Below are 18,443 nucleotides of genomic sequence, written 5' to 3'. Positions count from 1 at the left end.
GATCTTCTGTGTTTACAGTGCAGATGAATCCTACTTGTCTTACAAATCCTGGAGTAGAATGCCAGACATCCAGCTCTGCTCCTTTCTCAGAGACCTTTTGAAATTCAGCAACACAAGACTCTATAGGAAGGACTCTCCAAGTTAGAAAACATACTGACACAGCACTCACAGTGCTGCTTCTGGCACCAACAGTTAGCAATCCTTGCTTACACAAGACATCACGCCACAAGCTCTGATCTGAAAATCAGAGCACTGCAGACAGTTATAAACCAGAGCAGTATCAGAAGAAAGAAAGGCACAGTAAGAAGCTGATTTATAGCGCTAATTACCTACCATGGGTGGGCAGGACTCATCTAGCAGAACTCCACTACGCTCATAGCTTAGAAAAGGAGCAAAATGTGGAGAAATCTACCTACTCCTTCATTTCTCTTGCCTCCCACTAGGGATAGCTCTACAGGTCTGGTAGAAATTACAGGCAGCTTCTACCCACTCTTGCCTATCACCAGCCCCTCTGCAGTCAGACATAGGAGCAGCTCTCATGGAAGGAACTTGCAACAAAGCCCACAGCATGCTCTGCCTATAACAGAGTGCTCCTGTCCAACCAGGAATACATTTTGCTGCTGGAGGCTCTCTACAAGCTCTGAACACCTAAAAGAAGTCTCAACCTTCTACCACGTGAAAAAGCATCAGGAAGAAAATAAACACATGAGAAGGTAACATGTATGTATCAGTGCTACAAAAGCACATGAAAACAGCAGAAAATGGACAATGACAGAAAAAGAAAACGGCATTATTAGAGGCATAAAGGAAAGCAGGGAGACTATTTAATCAGTTAAGAAACAGGAAAACCATAAAACAAGAAAACAACAACATAAAAGGCCATATTAAAAAAACTAAATTCTACACATATATTAGTAGTGGCCTGATCTAGACTGCAAAGATATCAAAAGAAAGAGAAACTAAACTCAGCAGTCCACACTAAATTTAATCATGGGGCAAAGCTAATTCAAACACGTGGAAAAACAGATATCTGAATCTCTCAAACTGGGATAAACACACTCCATTGTCTGTCCCAAAGCACAGCAATGACATTCTATTCACCATTAAGCCAACCCATACAGTAAGCCTTTGTTCAAGCTACTTACCATGTCTTCTCATTCTGATTCCTGTAAAAAGCTCAGTTTGAAATCAAACCCAAGCACTTATTGATTGTCTTACCTCATCATCAAGGGACACCAGGAGAGCCCGGAGAGCACCAACAGATGCTGCCATGACATTGTCCACTGAATCATCCAGAGAGAAGCGCAGCAAGAAGAGAAACCCAGCATCAAGCAGCAGACGCAGAACACTGCCCTTCAAGGAGCAAGCAAACTCTCCAGCCCTGGCCTGAAAAGTATGTCACACAGAGCCAGGGTTAAGGCTGTCTCATCTCAGTTGGGTACATCTCAACATTCCACATCTTTGCCTCTTCCCATTTCTACTGTAAAGCTGCTAAACTGTGTGCAGGTTTTTTTCCTTTATTTTATCCTCCTTTCATTCCACAGAGGCACACAACTACAGTTCCTTAATGCAGGAACACTTTCTTTCTGAAGTCTGAATCCATCTTTTGACTTCACCCTGTTCTGCCCCATTGTCCTTCTCAAAACAACACTCCTATTTCTTCTCTGCCTCCAGTGCCATTAGGTAGAAGGTTAGCACTTCCCTCAAGAGTTAGGTGGAAATACGAACAGAAGTATTCATTTTGCTTTATGGTATTGGCACATTGCTCTATGAGTAGGCTTGGTTCTTTCTCACCTCCTACAGGAAATGCACATTGTGAAGCTGGCTCAGACAACCAGAGTGAAAGGGTCAATGCCAAGAATAGATTTGTCATAAAAGTAACACCAAAAAAACCAAACTTGTGTCCAAATCAACCAAAGAGCTGAAGCTGCAGCACTGCTGCCAAATAACACTTGGAATAACTTGTTGGAAGAACACTCTGGAACCCTTCAGAGAAACCCCAGTCTCAGTTTGTTATATCCCAACACTAGGTTTTCTAACAGTAAGGATCCTCGGTGAAAAAGAATGCCCTGTATGTGACTTTGCTTACCTCCATTGAAATGCAGAAAGCAAACAACTACTACTAGAGAATCTGGGCCCTGATCCATCAGAAACTGGAAGTATGGGGAGAATTTCTAAAGAACGTGACTTACCTTTTGAACAATACGACCTAAGACCTGTAGAGCCAGTGTCCTCTGTTGTGTAACTTGGCTGCGAGACAAATGAAAGAGCTCTTGGAGAGAATAACCAGCCCTCTAAATGGCAGGGGGAAACAGAACAAAGAAACCAAAAACAACCCTCAGCTACAGGTAAAAACAGGCCCCTTAAAATAAGATTAACTGTAAAAGACTGAATAACAGAAGATAAAACTGCAATGTAATGTTGTTTGCCGCTCTGTGGCAACTGCAGAAGAGATTCTCATAATTGATATGACAGGAGAATACAGAACTTCTTAGGAAAAGGAAGTACATGCACCTTTTTCCAATACCACAGAACCTTAACAGCATTAACAGAGTTTTCTAGAGATAAAGTAGTTAATGCATGCAGACTCAACTTGTCTCTGGGAGTTTGTTTCTAAAGAAAAATCACTCATCTGCATTTTTCTAAGATTTTTTTTTTGTCACTAAGAAGTCTTGACACAAAAGGAATCTGGCAAATCAAACACAGAAAACAGAAATGGATGTACCACTTCTACTATATTATACCTACCTCTGCCTCTTCTCCATGGTGATGCAAGCCTAGATGTGTTGGCAAATCAGCATCTGCAGGGATTAATTCTCCTTTTAAACTGAATCGAGCTTGCATTCCCTAGAACAAATGGGTGGAGGGAGAAAACTATTATTCCTATTGCCGTCCACTCCATTCATCACTTAAAATACCATATTTTACATCAACTGCTGGAACATGACAGTCCAAAACCAGCCCACATCAGGCCCCAAATTCTTTAAAAAATTTACAGACTGAGTAGCCAGAGGACTAGTCTTTGAAGCCTTCAAAACTGTTATTGCATGATGCAGACACAAACATGCAAATATCAGTTTCTTCCTTCAAACCTCTTTGGTTTTCTTCTGCCGAGGTGAGGGCAAATCTTTCATCCATTCCAGCTTCTCAAACTCCACACTGTCCATGTGAATCCATTCCTTCCTGGGCTTCACCGGCAGATCATCATCTTTGTGAGGGGGAAAAGAAATGGTAGTCTTACTTTCTAAGACAGGGATGAAGAAAATAATGTTCCCCCTGTGCCAAGCTACTTGGTTTGAAGACTGCTTCAAATATAGGATTACGTAAAATAAAAAGAAAACCATTTTCAAACTGTCTGTTGTTTGCTGCATAAACATCAAAGGTTTAAAGCTATTTTCATCTTTCATAAGAGCTAGAAGAGGAAGTAAACAGCACCGTAATGAAATTCACAGACAAGGCTAATTCAGGAGAAGTTGAACAGAAGTCAGGACACTAATAAGGCAAAATTATCAGAACCAGTGCAGAAAAAATAATACCAGCCTTACTTTTGAGAAAGCAAAATAATATCATTCAAGGAGGGGAGTTGTAGGGGAGATGTGAGATGATTCAAAAGTATTAATGCAGAGAGTCCAAGAAAGTTATCGGAAGCCAGAATGATTTCAGCCCAGATACACTGAAGAGAGCACAGACACTACTGTTTTGTGCCTTTGTTGCATTCATGATGTTGCTCTTCAGTATCACCCCTAAAGGCTTGGGAAGATCAAAACAGCTGAAAATTTGCACAGCTTGTCAGGGAGACAGCTTGGTGGGGAAACTGGACAGTTGAACAACAATTTCAAAGGTACAAGTACCAAAGGAAGAAATTACTAATTTAACTTTAAAAAGAGCTTTGATTAGAAGAATTTGAGAAACAAGACATTTATGCCTGACATCACAAGAGTTGCCCTAGGAAAGAAACAGATCAGCACGTGGAAGAATGTCAGAAGTGAAGGGATCAGAGAGATATAACTGGAAGTTATTTGAACACTAGGAAAGGTAATGCTTTTTTACTAGGATACTATCCCAGACCAGAATAGAGAGAAGAGATGAGCTAAGAAGTCTTTGAGAAGTCTCAAAAGAAATGACACATCATGACAGTAACAGGCAGCCTAAGGGCATGAAAAGCAACATCACACTCCTGCTGGAGCTGCCCAGAACTCATTTGCATTGCAGCTATTAATCCTAGTGCTGTGGTCTTCTCTTGCAAGGAACAACTTGAGTCCCACTGAGATGTTCTTCTTTCATTAGATCTTTTCCTGCTGATAACCGGCCTGAAACCTAACCTTTTACTTTGCTCCAATTAACAGATAAACTTCCATGAAGGGTGCTCATCCTCTATAAGATGAAGCTTCACCCTTATGATCAATGTGGTATTGGATCAGGCAACAAACCAAGCACAGAGTTATCTTGCTCAGCCAGAAAGCTGTTCCACAGAATTTCAGCCAAAGGCTCAGCATGCATTTTAATTGAAGAGAAGGAAAAAGCATTTGAAATGTCTGAAAGCAGAATGTTTGTGGGTGGTAGATGCAAAACTAGAGGAAATAAAATCAGCAGAAAAATGAAATATATTGACATTTGTAATTTAACAAAATGTTTTCTCCATTAATCACTAAATTAATAGGGTTGAGTTAAGTCATTCTATGAACAGGATTATGCATGTTACTACCAGCCTTAGTATTATGATCTTGTCAACAAAAAAAGATGGATATATATTTCAAGGCATCAGCAGATTGTTACTGAGAAACCCCTTTGCAGAAACACAAGCTGACAGCATGGATGCAACATCTGCACTGAACTTTTTCAGACTCGGGTTACATTAAAGGCTACCCCCCAACCTCTTCACTTCCTGCTTTGCTTCCCCTCTTGTCTCAGTGCCAGAATTTGATTTTCCATTTCATAAGATTACAAGTTGCTGGATAAAGGCTTCACCATCTTGTTTCTAATAAACAGTAGCCTTTTATCTCATTAGAGAGGCAGGTTTGACTTTTGAGCAATCCCATTGCTTTGTGTCATCATCCTCTCCCTGGGCAAATTCAGAGTAACCCAGCTGGGTTATTCATGATGAGTTTATTTCTGAGCATGAACAGATGCTGAAATCCCAACATTACGTGATAACGTCAAATTAATTTTTACATCTCCTGTTGGCCAAGATGGGCTGCAGGCATAAACTCAGGTGCTGGAAAGGCTTCCCTTGGTTTTATAACTGTGTTCCACTCACACTTTGTTATTTCAAATATCTTGGGAGAACTCCTCTTTTTTCCTGCACAATCTTCTATAGGAAGCAAAAGATGTCAGAACACAAGGCACTAAACACTGAGCTATTTCCAAGAGCACTACCATGGAACTCTACCATTACAGGCTGAACAACATGATTCTATTGCTCCCAGGTGAATAAAAGAATTTCACTTAACCTGGTGCTACTTGTGCACTCAATTGTTTTAGAATTAAAAAAGAACTAAAAATAGTCCTTCTGATTAAGATGGATTTGTAGAAAAGTAAAACTTGGGGAAAAACAGCAAAAGGACTGTTCAGTGAAGTGTTTTCATCAAAAAGAGGTTAATCAGCTTTATTTCTTCTGTACATGTACACACATACACTCACAGACTCATCCGCTCTCAGCAAGAAAATGGTAAATGGTTGTTATCTCTTGTAAACATCAAGATGAAATCCAGAGGTAATTCAGAGACTTCTTTAATAGTCTGCACATTACTGGAACACAAAGACTGCATCAGAAGAGAGGATCAAGAGATGGAGACAGCCAAAAATTGAAATGAAACTGTGGGAGAAGCATACCATGAACAAAAGCATGGGGAAAATGAGAATGGGAGCCTAAAAATCACCACAGAGAAAAAGAAATTACTGAAGAAAAAAAAAGTAGTGAGGAAATAAAAGCAGAAGCTTAAGGAGAAAACTCTTCCTTTCTCTGCCATGAAAATGTATGGGTTGCTCTAGTTGCTGCTGCTAAAGCAGCTTTCTCCTCATACAGGTATATATTGAGCATTAAAGAGTACTATCTTAAGAGGCAAGAGCTCTGTAGCATTCTTCACAAAAAGCAGAAGAACACTCTACACCTTAATACTTCCCACTCCATTCACAGCACAAAGAAAAGAACTGTATCCCGTGGAAATCACTGTATGGGCTCTGAGATACAAATCACAGAGTGGGGCCATCAGGAGCACTGTCATGTTAAGACATACATGCTCTATATGAGCAATTTCCCTGAAGTGATACCATCATCTCTGTGCTATCCTGTGAGCAAATCACTAACTCTTACCTACCCAACACCCTGTTGTCCCCAGTCAGTTCCAGTGAAAAGAAATTATTCAAGCAGCAGCTGAATCTCACTACTTACACTCTCCTGTTTCCCTGTTCAGACAATGGAACAGAAGAGTAACAATGCCAAGTTTAAACCACATTTTTCCCCCAGAGACCTCAGAACAAATTTCAAAAACAAAGCAAGATCTCTCACTGAATAGCTCAGCTCCCACTGAATAGCTCAGCTCCATGACATAGTGTATCACCTTTCTAATCTGTGAAGCCCATCAATCTAACTGGATTGATGTACAAACACCACACAAATCTTACATTTCTCTTCAGAAAATTAACAAAATGCACTTCGTTTCTTACCTGTGATTTCTACCTTCATATTTTCTTCCTTCCTTACAGATTCTTCCAGACCCAACTCCTGCATGGAAAGAGATGATCTTATACCATGCTGAGCCACGGGTAGAGATTCCACAAACTCCTCTGGTCTGGTCTGTTCCATTTTTAATTCCTTTTTCTGGCCTTCATTGTTACCACGTTGTGACTTTAAGAAAGCAACTAAACTGGGATCTGCAATTATTGACAAAGAGACAGACAGAGATGTGACAGAAAGTCTCAAAATACTTCATATGCCTATGGTTCCTGCTATTTATGTTTCAGCCTTTTCCACATGCCCTCTTCTCCTGTACCAATTGTCACTTCTTTTCAAACTGAGGCATTTCACTGCTTTACGACCTCTTAGGCACACAAGTTGGGTGCCACTGATGGGTGAGGTGACACCAGAGAAAGAACTGACAAATCTTTTCAAGGTAAAGCAACCACTTCTAGTTATTTTCTCAGCTTACAAATAAAGAGATAATTTTTTCTTTCCCCCGTCCCTGACACTGAAAAGGCACATCCAAACAAGACTATTCATTGTGGCAAGAATTCTGGTCTGTTAATTACAAGAGGGACCCAGGATCAGCTGACAGTTCGGTTACCCTGCCTCTGAACCACTCAGCGGCATCAATCTGAACACTACAAGAATATACAGGACAGACATCACAAAAGGAATTGCCTCTCTTTATACAATTGCACTAGAGCTGCAGTTCATAATCTAGATATTATATTACAAGAAGGAGACCTTGTTTGTTCTGAACTGACTCCTCATCCTGCGAGTCAATTATCGTCTGGCAACATTCAGAAAACAGACGCGGCCATTCTCTTCATGTTTTGGAGCAGAAGAGAAACATTCGGGAGGTAAATGTGTTTTGAAGGATAGGTTACATTCCTATGGCTCTAAGATGATCATTTTACTTTCAGATCTGCTACAGATATATCCCGTATCATTTTAGACGGAGTGCACTGTCTCTAAATACTCTTTATCTAGAAGATGGTGTTGGGATGCTTACGCCAGAGGTTGAGTAAGAGCCTGTGCATCGTGCTTCTGTGCCAGTTCTGGCCCAAGTCTGTACAAGGCACAGAAATACTCCAATAAGCAACGTCAGAGATATATAAAGTAAAAGAACATAACACCTACATTTGTTATTTATTCTTTAGAGGACAAAGGACTAGCAATTCAGACATGCTCTGTACCTGAGATAAGTCATCTCAGAAATGACTCCCATGTATGTCTCTGAAACATCTATTTGATTGCTGCACCTTCTCCTCATGATGCAGTTTATACCCTCCTTGGTAAAGGACAGGCATTCAGCCCAGTCCCATTAAAGTATTCATATTTTTTCTGAATGCAAGCAGAGCTCTCACTTTCTCACACTTCACTGTACACAGCAAGGAAAAGATGGTATTCATTATTTCATCATTTCACACAGCGGCAAACAAGTCACTGATCACGTCAATCTGTGCACAGTATGTCAGAAACTAAGCCTGCTTCTGTCCAGAGTCTCCATGAGCAAGACTAGAACAGTACCAACAGTAAGACCCTGAAGGGTAAGAATTGCCCTGAAGGCACAGAATTGCCTACCCATCCTCTCACTTCACACCATGGAGTATCACCTGCTCCATAACTAAGAGGTTAACTCAGGGATAGGGCAGCATTTAACACCCACAAATCATTCACATTCCTGAATATGGAGAAAAAGTCTCCTTAATCCACAGCTCTGTGCCTGTCCATTTCCAAAGTTAATCTGTAAGTCAGCAATTTAGTTTAGGAGTTGCTTCATCATGCATAATTCCCTACCCACAAACATTCTGGGAATTCCAAAATTACTCCCAGTTTAAGACCTCAGGGTCTTAAGACCTCAAGACCTCAAAGATTGAAAGATCTACAGTTTTAACCCAGAGAGCATATAAAAAACCCACATTGCCTCAGAAAATATTGTTCAAAAATACTTAAAATACATCCTATCCTTTTTAACCTCCTTCAGTATTCACTTCACTAACATCCCAAAGGATGAGAGTGGTGAGGACAAGGAGCAAAGATAACAAACCAGTCACAAGAATAAAGTGTATAAACAGGGTATTTTTCATACACATCCCATTGTTACGAGCAGTGAAGCTAAACAAAATAGTAATTTTGGAGAGTTCAGGTCTCCGAATGAAGGATATACCTAAACATTCTGTTGGTAATTATTTTGCACAGCTCCTTTGCCTCCTTTCTAGTTATACCCAATATTCCATTGCTGCTAGCAATGAAGTCAAGATCATGAATATGATCTTTAAGCTGAGTCCACGATTTATGCATCTAAAATGCTGCTCACACCTAAATTTGATGCTTGAGGATCTGAAATTATGAGTATCTAAAAAATCCTTGTCTGCCACCTACATCTGTACATCTGCTCTTCTTAAGAATATAAACTCATTGAAAGCAATGCCAACAAGTTTTACAGTGCCCTAGATCACACCAAGTCTTATCAAACATACCACAGTCAGCGTTCTCCTCTGCCTGGTCATCAGCTAACAGTGACAGGCATTCCTAGAGCACCACTGTGAACAGGGCTCCAAATCAGAGACCAGACCCCTGCCAGAATTCCCGCACCCAACAGCCTGATAATTAAAACACTTTTTCAAGAAGTCAAGACTAGTTGTAAGTTCTTCTGTTCTACCAAGAATAGATTTGAATTGAAATCTCCCACATGCCCATATGCTCTCCCTCTCCGGATTCTGACTATTCTGACCCAAGTCTTAGCATTTAGGAGAGGAAGATCAAGGGCTCGCTCTCACCTCAGCATCGTTATAGCTTTGCTTTCTTCTCTGCTTCAGAGAATTACATTCTAGAGCCTTAATACACATATATGTAACCATATATTTGGTGTGCAAAGCAACAGAGTGCATGGAGCATCTTTTCCCACAGCAGAGGGGGGATGAGAAAGACTTAAGCCAAACCATCTCTCACTGAGAAATTTAAACACTTTAATTTCTTCATACTTAGTTCTTATTCACAAGCTACTGACACAGCATGGAAGACAGATGATCCACATATGGAATGAGCAGGAATTCTATACTCCCATCTCTAACCTGTGAACTTGTTAAGACTTCAGGACACCTACACGTGTAGTAAACTTTCATATCTCAAGAACTGACCCTGTGAAGCACATACCCAGTTGAGCCAGAAGCCTTGCCTGCTCCTGCAGGATCTCTTCCTCAGACATGGATCGCAGCTTCTCCAAGTTCTCTCTGTGAATAGCTTCAGCTTCCTGCTCACTCTTTTGGCTTCCAAGACCCTTTCCCGTTATGAGACAAGAACGCTGAGAGGTCAAAAAGTTACCAGCTTTATCTGTAAGATCAAGCAGAGAAAGCCCTTACTGGTTCAAGTGTCTACAGTATCTGAATAAATCTCAATTCTGTCATTACTAGGTTTCCAAAATTTTTTTTTTTTTCTTACCTTGGTAGTAAAGTTAAAATAGGAGTAAAGAAGTTTAGTTCAGATTCAAACAAAAGTAAAATACTTGAGCTTTCACCCACCATCACAACAAAACATCATTTCCATCTTGTTTCTTTAGGAGCTTGAGGAGGGATGGGGGGAAAGCAATTTTGCTTCTTTAAAGCAAAGCAATGGCAAATAAAGGTAAACTGGAGCATAATTTACAATTCAGGAGTTCATTCATCCCAGTTAGTGAGTACTAGATTCTCTCTCTGCCCAAGAACACTTGAACCCGCATTTGTACATCAGCTGAACCACGACCTAGTAAATATCTGCTGAGTGAGAAAGAAAATTACAAGTATTAGGTGAAGCAGCTTCTGGAGCGACACAAGTTACATTCTCAACACCAGCGTTTTGCTTCTAACAATGTCCTGTACTCACCCTTAAGGATTAAACACATTAGAAATTCCAGGGGGAGAATTTTTTCTATCCTGAACAAAATTAAGTCCCCTTTATCACCTGATCTAAAACCATTTTAAATGCTCACTTCATTTGACAATAGCAGCAGGGTAACGTGCTCCTTTGGTCAGTGAGACCCTCCAGTTGCCCTGTAACCCACTATATAAAGACCTAACCTAGTGGTCTTATTCCTTATGTTTTATTCATATGCCCCATACATTGACTCAGAACATCCCTATGACTCTAAAACAGCATACCCTGAAAGCATCAAATCCCTGTTCAAACAATCAAGCAATGACACTCATCATAACATCAGTAAGGTTTGATGTCATTTCCACAGCAGTTGTTTTGCATGTTGAGCAGAAAGAGATAAGACAGATTGACCTGGTAAAAGCTTCAGGAAGCTTCCCCCTGTTAGCAACTAAACCAAGGGTTACCAGGCACAAACATCTTGTTACTACAAGAAATTGAACTCCCTTTTTTCTCTTGCTTCTAGTGATCCTGCCACAACAATCTTCCTGAGGAGGCCAAGCCATTTTCTAATCCCCTGTTGTGCTGCTACATTTTGGAAGTGTTCTACTTCAAGAGGATCACAGCTATAGGACTGCTTTATTTCCCTTTAAGATTTGCCCAAATGTAATAGGATATACAGTAAACACAGTATAGTGACCTGGACGGTGGATTTGTGCACATACAGCACAACACACCTGGGGGTTCTCTTAGCAATTCTCTGATGGGGGTCAGAGCTGACACAAACCTTAACCAAATGATGATAATCTTCAAATGACATCTGGTCTCTATTTCAATGTAAAAAAAAGGGAGTCAGGGTAAAAGCCTGATGACACATGGTGGTCCTAAGCAAACTGGACTGCCCAAGACACACACACAAATTAGAAAGCCTGGAGATGCTGGTACCAGTTGAATTGGCTTCATCTTTCCTTGTCACGTTGCTGTCAGACAAGTAACTGCTGGAGGTGGCACTGACTCATCAGCACTGCCTCACAGTGCTCCTTATGGAGTGAAGCCACAGTCTCATGGCAGCAGATCTGATGACGGAAGACTGAGCTTTTAAGCATCTAGGTAGGAGTGAGAACCCACATCACTGTGGTCTCAAACGCCTTCAACAAACACAAGAACCACCTTTTTCCTAAAACTGTGTAAATCAACAATGAAACAAGAAAAATTTTGCATATAGCAAGCAGAAAGAAAAAGGAGGACAAGAACCCTGAAAAATAAATCTATGTGAAGCAAAAAGGAAATCAGTGAGAAAGTTAACCCAATTTTTAGAATGTTAATTTGTGTCTCAGAGCATTTAAAATCCTAGTCACAACACAGACATTCCAAGTGACCTTGAGATTCCTAAAGACAGTAATCCTACCATAACTTAAAAATAAGGTGCACTGACGTTTCTGTTTACTAAGGCTATGTAAATACGATAGGCTGGATGAGCAGAACCTTCTCCACTTACCACCCCTGATGCTGGGGAGAGATGCCTTTCCCGCTGATTCCTCAGGATCCAAGGCATCCGGCACAGCTGATCTTACTTGCAGGCAGTCGGCAGCAGAGGGAGCTGTTGCTGCCTTTTCAGCAGTTCTTCGCTGCCATCTTCTGCGCAAAGATGCTTTTTCTTCCAGATCCCACCTTCACCTGCAAATAGGGAAGCCGTGTGTCACCACTTTCCTCTCCAGGCTGCCCCAGCCACTTACAAGTATAAAGATCTGATCCTAAACACACCCTCAAATAAGGCTTCGGGACATGACTCAGAGAAGCTGCTGGCAGCCACCTGGCCTTTTCTGTGATCGTGCTATTCTTTTTTTAACACAGTTTAATGCTAGGACAAAGAGACAAAAATACGGATGTTTTTGGTAGCTAGAGAAGGAAGATGATTAACTATAAGTGAATTCAAGCACAGCAAGTGCACCTAAAATATCACCAAACACAGTAGTTCCAGCTTTGCTGATGTTTGGAAGCTCTGCATAGCTGAATACTTCGGATTTCTGAGGATAAATGGGGCTGTATTTCACTGTGCTCACCACATGCTTGGAACAGACTTCTTATAAGGTTATTAGAGAGCAGCAGGGTGAAGAGATTTACGCAATAAGAAATGGGCAAATGGTGCTAAAATAATCCTGACTAAATTACTGTGCTGTTTGTCCAGGTGATGGAAGGGCACAGCTCTGAACAGCCTTGCGCAGGATGCACAGGAAATCCAAAGCAAACTAAGCAAAAAATTTCTTGCATGTACCTAGTGAAGAGAAGAAACTTAAAAGGCACTCTGAACATTGGGTAGCTGCTTTGTGCACTCCTGTATCACGTAAACAGAACTGATACTTTAAAAAGTATTACCCCTGCCTTTCAAACAAGCTGTCCTTCAAAATAATCTACCTCCTCAAACCAACCACAGCTATCAATCACATAGCAATTTCCAGCATCTGACTCCCACTCAGCTAGCAGCTCTTGCTACTACAGCAACAACCAATAATAGCAGCCATGGCTTCCGGTTTTACAGCCTCAGAAAAAAAAAAATAAAGCCAAAATCCCAAAAGCTGCAAAAGATAATCTGTACAACCATATTCAAATGTCATGCTAGGAGAATTAAGGTGCAACTTCAATAATGACAGACTTGATCAAACCTGGTGGACAAATTAACAGAGATTGTTCCTTAGAGAAAAACAAGCAGAACAGGATCAATTCTATTACAGTAGTGTAGATTTGATCCACCTGACTGAAGTTAGCTGAAGGGGGCTGACTTTTTCCCAACCCAAAAGGATTCCAACATTATTTACCTGCAGGGTTTGGAGTGCCTACTTGATGGCAACTTTGAAGAAGAACTCTCTCCTACACTTCAGATGGCAATACCAGAGATATGTTGAGCTAACTCACGATCTCCAGCAAACCAAGTCAATTTCTTGATCCTTACCAAGCCCCACCAAGCATTAGGCTTTACTGTGGAGAAATTTTAATGCAGGTAGCATAAAATTTCTGCTCCCAATCTTACCTCACTTTTTATCTCAGAGCGGTGAAATGACCTTGGAAATGGGTCTCCCGTGGGCACTGGCATGGTCACTGCTGCTGCACTGGTGTCTCGTTCCTGAAGAAAAAAATTCAAACAAACCACATAGAAACCGTTGCAACACCTAGGCATGTTTGTATCATTTAGCTGAGAGCAGACTTAAAATGTCTCAGCTCTGCAGTTCCCATTGTCATCAGGGTCAGAACACCTTGTGCTTATTCAGAGCCAAAGCGTGCTATTTCCCAAAAGGCTGGGCAGCCAAACTCCACACATCACTCCAAGAATTAGATAAAGGAAAACCTTGAACATCCCCCTTAGAGTCCAGAAATTCATCCAAATCCATGCTACGGAACAGGCCTGCATGCAAGCAGTGTGACCTGTAGGCAGTTTGGGCTGGGAAGCAGATTTGAATCCATATTTAACGGACAAAAAATACAAAATACAAAAATACACCCAAAGAACTTTTTCTTTCAAAGTGCTCTAGAACACTGGTCTACAGTGCTGCTTCATTACACTGTAGAAATAAAAAGCAGCATCAGAGCCCTTCATCCCTGTTTAGTTCACAGCATTCAAAAAAACCCACTAGACCATCACAAGAAAAAAGACATACAATAATTTTGCTTAAGACTGCTGTAATGTGTTGATCATGACTCTCCAGTGTTTCCTCCGGATCTTCACCCTCAAAGTGGACACAAGCATTTTTGATCTTGGACTTTTTTGGAGGAGCTGGAGTTAGAGCTGGGAGAACATCAGGAAAACCTAGGGAGGAGAAGTAATAAGAAAAAAAAAAAGCAGTCAAGTTACTTATATAACCACTGTGCATTAGGTACCAGACCGAGGCTCCCTAATAGCACCTATTACTGCTCTGATGAGAAATAAAGATGAAGAAGCAATAACACAATTATGAGTCCTCCATCTTTGACTTGCACTGGGTAGCAGAGAGAAACATGCTTGACAACTTTATTACTTATGTATTGGCACAAGGTCTTTTCAAGGAGTTCTATAAGCAGGAAAGGGTACTGAGGTCTGACTGCAAGCACTAAAGGAAGAAGCAAAGTTGTACAGAAACAAATACTATCCTTGCAGGTTGTGCTCAGGCACAGGAAAGCATATTTCCACTGCCAGCTGTAACAGTGAGGGATTTGCATGATCATGAACAAGTCAAAGCCTTCTTTTCACTTGCTGTGAATAGATCATATGTCCCCTATCTAGAACTAGGAACTGCAAGATTTAAATTGTTGCTTTAAAAAAAGCACCTTGAGCTTCTGAGATTATCAAGCACATGACAAAACTGTTACAGTTACTACTGATGGAGAAAACAAAAGCAAGCCAGATCTGCTGGCTGAAAGCTAGAGCTGTTAGCAGAGCTAAAATTCAAAGATGCTGAGAACAGCGTTTTGGATGGATGGCAAAATATGTAGTGAGTGTCCAATCAGTACAAATCACAGAAAACACTCTTGCTAGCAAGCTACCAGAGACAGCTGATAAATGTGGACAAAGGCAACAAAGGTGATTCTACAGGAGGCCAGTAACACTCAGACAAGGGCATTTTCCAACAGGGCTAAGAACGAAAAATACTGCAGAGAGGATAAAAATGCGGGGCAAAAGCAACACTGGATTGAGAGGGAGGTGAAAGGTAAGCAGCGAGGAACATGAAAGAGACAGAGAATCTTAGTAATTCAAAGATGCTCAGAAGAGGATTTACCATCCAACATGACGACATCCTTGCTGTCCTGTAGCGGGGGTCTCTCAGCATCTATGCTCCCTTCCTCCCCCTTCCTCTTATCTGCTTTCTTCACAATCTTCACTGCAGGTGAAGCTCTGGCTGCCAGGAACTGGTTTTGAAAGTGCAGCAGGTCTGCCTCAGACTCCCCAGGTTTTGGTCTTGACAACATCCTGCCTTCTTGATCTTCTTGCAGCCTAGTTCTATGTGATGTTCACATAGAACCTATTGAAGACATGGAAAACTGGTTAAAACACTGGATTTCTTGAGGATAGGAATAGAACAGCATGGGAAAACTGTTCATTTTTGTCCCACTCTTATGTTCCTGTACATAATATAGCCGTCCTACTTCAGGATCACCCCAGGACACCAGATGAACCAGAGTCCCAGAAAAACCATTTGCCTCGTTCCTCATTGCTGAGCAACACACTACTAGACAAGCCAACACCTGGTCTACAAGTCTACTGGGAGCAGAATGGCATCCATCCAGTAAAAAGCCAGCCAAAAAGTGCATCACTGACAAAATGCCAACAACATGGCCTTGGATTTGCAAAGACAGGGTAGCACCTGGCCCACGACAAGAGATTTGACTTAGTCCATTATCAACACCAACCAAGAAATCAGAGGCACAGCATCACGGAAACGTCCCCCTCCAGCATAGCAGCTTCTCCAGAGGTTAGCATTACCATCCCTGTAAGGATGCAAGAACCTGTCCACATGGACAGGGACAACACACTCACTGACTCTGTTTGCTCTCCTTCTCACTCAAATCTCCCAAGTAAAAAACGTTTTTCTTCCTGACATGGTTCTCCTGCTTTAGTTCTGTCTCACTCTTTCACCACCCTCTTCTCAGGAGAAGCCACCCTACTTCCAACCATCTTCACTCGCTGCCCAGGACAGTTTGGGGAGATTTATAAAGACTTTTACCTCTGTGTACAGGAGAACTTAGCAGGAAGGCAACTATTTCACCTCCCATCTACTGGGCAGGAAAACATTGCTGACTATTACTCCCACCTCTTATTCCCATGGCCTGGGTCTCACTGGCAGCAAGTAGAGTGTTTGCAAATACATTACACACTAATTGAATCACTGAGCAGCAATAATGCTGCAGACCCAACACCCTCCCACGCTTGCGAGGTTGAAACAATTTGTACGTATTTGATCTCTCCCACCTGCAAAAGCCCACCAGGACTCAGTGATGACTTACTGTCAAGACAGAAAGGAAAGTGGATATGGATTTTTAATGGAACACTTCTCAGCCATATGGACAGGCTGCACGCATGACAAAGTGCAAAGCTTGGAAGTGAATCTCTTTCTTAATCTCAGACCAAAACAAAGTGCAATCATTGGGCAGGCACAGCCCCCACCTGGTAAGGTGTCATGCTGCTGGTTCTAAGAGAACAAAGGCAGCCAGGAAGTTTGACATTTGGTTAATGCTTTTAGTCAAGGCATTAGTGTAAAATCACCAAACACATCAGATTCAACAAAATCCCTGGATTTTCAGGGGTTGCAAGGCTTCCAAGGACTCTCCATTCACTTCAGGACTTCATGACTGAGGAAACAGACCACTCCATCCAATGCCAACGTCACCAGTCACTCGCTCCATTGCAGATATCCCAAAACACTGACATTTATGGAAGCTGTCAGCTCAAGACGCCCACAACAACAGCTTCCCTGGACACCAATCCCACATATGGCACAAGCAGCAACAAGGGGAACTCCCCTGAACCCTCTCAACAATAAAACCCTTCCCCAGAACGCAGGGAGAACACCCACTTTCTCTAACAGTGTGGTCAAGGACATTCATGAAACAAAATGCAAAAGCTGCTGCAGGGCAGGAAAGGCAGGGAGCACCCTTCTACACTGCCTTGCTGCTGTCACAGAAGGACTTCACACAACAACACCTGGGATCTCACTGCGGCTCTCACGGATGCTGAGAATGCAGAAACACTCCCTCTCAGCCCACCTCCCTGGCTGCACTGCAAAAACCGCAACTTCTCCAGACAGATCCTTTTTGCTGCGTGTACTCTGAGCAGAAGCACACACCCACTTGCTGGTTATTTAGGGAGCTTTCTGCCACAACAGGGCTCCCACACCCACACTTCTGTTGCTTGGACCCTCTTTGATATGCACAAGCAGCACCACACGCAGCCGACACCAAGTGTTCCATGCCCTGTCATCCCGGGCTTCAAAGCCCAAAAGAGGACGATGCCAGGATTAACAGACACAAACCACCCAGCTAGAAGCAAACAGTGCTGCTAATCTTTCTGCTCCAAGCCTCCTCCACACAGGGCTCTACACAAACTTCTCCCAGTCTCTGTCTATCAGAAAAAGTTAATTAAAAAAATACAGGAGGCCTTGAGAACTGCCTTCCTTTCCCTGGGAAACTGGCAGGCACAACGAGCCAACCAAGCAGCCAGTGTCTAACAAGGGTGCATGTTATTCCAGAAAACCCTTCCCCAAAGTCATGGCTTAGCTACACATGGGACTTGCAGACTGACTGAAGGGAGCAAAAACACTTTGCCTTCTAATCGTACCTTTTTCCACGCCCCTTGGAAGCCACCTAAGCACATCAGCAACACTGCCCTGGCCGTCAGAAGGATTAATTCTTGCCCACCAGAGCTCACAAGAAACAGGCAGCAGAAACAACAAACTCCTGACGATCAGCACTGACCCCAGCATCCTGCACTCTGCTCACCTCCCACCTTGCAACTCACTACTTAGAAACTCACCATACACAATCTGTTTGCCAAGAGGGACCACCAGCCAGCCAGCAGGTGCAACCCAACGAGGATTTTGTCCTAGGAAAACATGTAAGATTCAGGCTCAGCATTTGAGCAAACTACCTATCCACTCCTGTGCAAGCTTTTTACAGTTTCCACCAGACTACAAAATCCAGTACTTTCTTGCTAGAATTCAATGTTGTTAGGCTTTTTAATTTCTTCTAGCCCGTCTGCATTTACAATGCATTTTTCTTCTGCAGCTGCAGAACCCGACAGCCCAAAGGAGTCACTTGCATTACAACAGCATCTATGAACTAAACACAGTCAAAAGACGAAAGACAACCAGTACAGGGAGAAGCAAAGAATCATCTCTGACCAATATTGTCATTTCTGACCACTGAGGAAGATTTTTTTACCGAT

The 18,443-nt window shown here is 42.0% G+C and overlaps 1 protein-coding gene across 1 annotated transcript in view; it reads right to left on the bottom strand.

The window, feature by feature from the left end:
• Positions 1-18,443, bottom strand: part of RPAP1 (RNA polymerase II associated protein 1) — a 40,779-nt gene that overhangs the window by 21,112 nt on the left and 1,224 nt on the right. The window contains 11 exon segments of the mRNA XM_050336504.1: positions 1,219-1,386; positions 2,193-2,294; positions 2,749-2,847; positions 3,093-3,208; positions 6,667-6,873; positions 9,842-10,018; positions 12,033-12,163; positions 12,165-12,211; positions 13,563-13,655; positions 14,188-14,336; positions 15,283-15,525. Coding sequence (XP_050192461.1) covers positions 1,219-1,386; positions 2,193-2,294; positions 2,749-2,847; positions 3,093-3,208; positions 6,667-6,873; positions 9,842-10,018; positions 12,033-12,163; positions 12,165-12,211; positions 13,563-13,655; positions 14,188-14,336; positions 15,283-15,472 — 1,479 coding nt within the window. The 5' untranslated portion in view covers positions 15,473-15,525.

Source organism: Myiozetetes cayanensis, unplaced genomic scaffold, assembly GCF_022539395.1.
Source record: "Myiozetetes cayanensis isolate MyiCay16 unplaced genomic scaffold, myiCay2020 scf6-25, whole genome shotgun sequence".
Taxonomy (NCBI): domain Eukaryota; kingdom Metazoa; phylum Chordata; class Aves; order Passeriformes; family Tyrannidae; genus Myiozetetes; species Myiozetetes cayanensis.
This window is presented reverse-complemented; position numbering and strand designations above follow the sequence as displayed.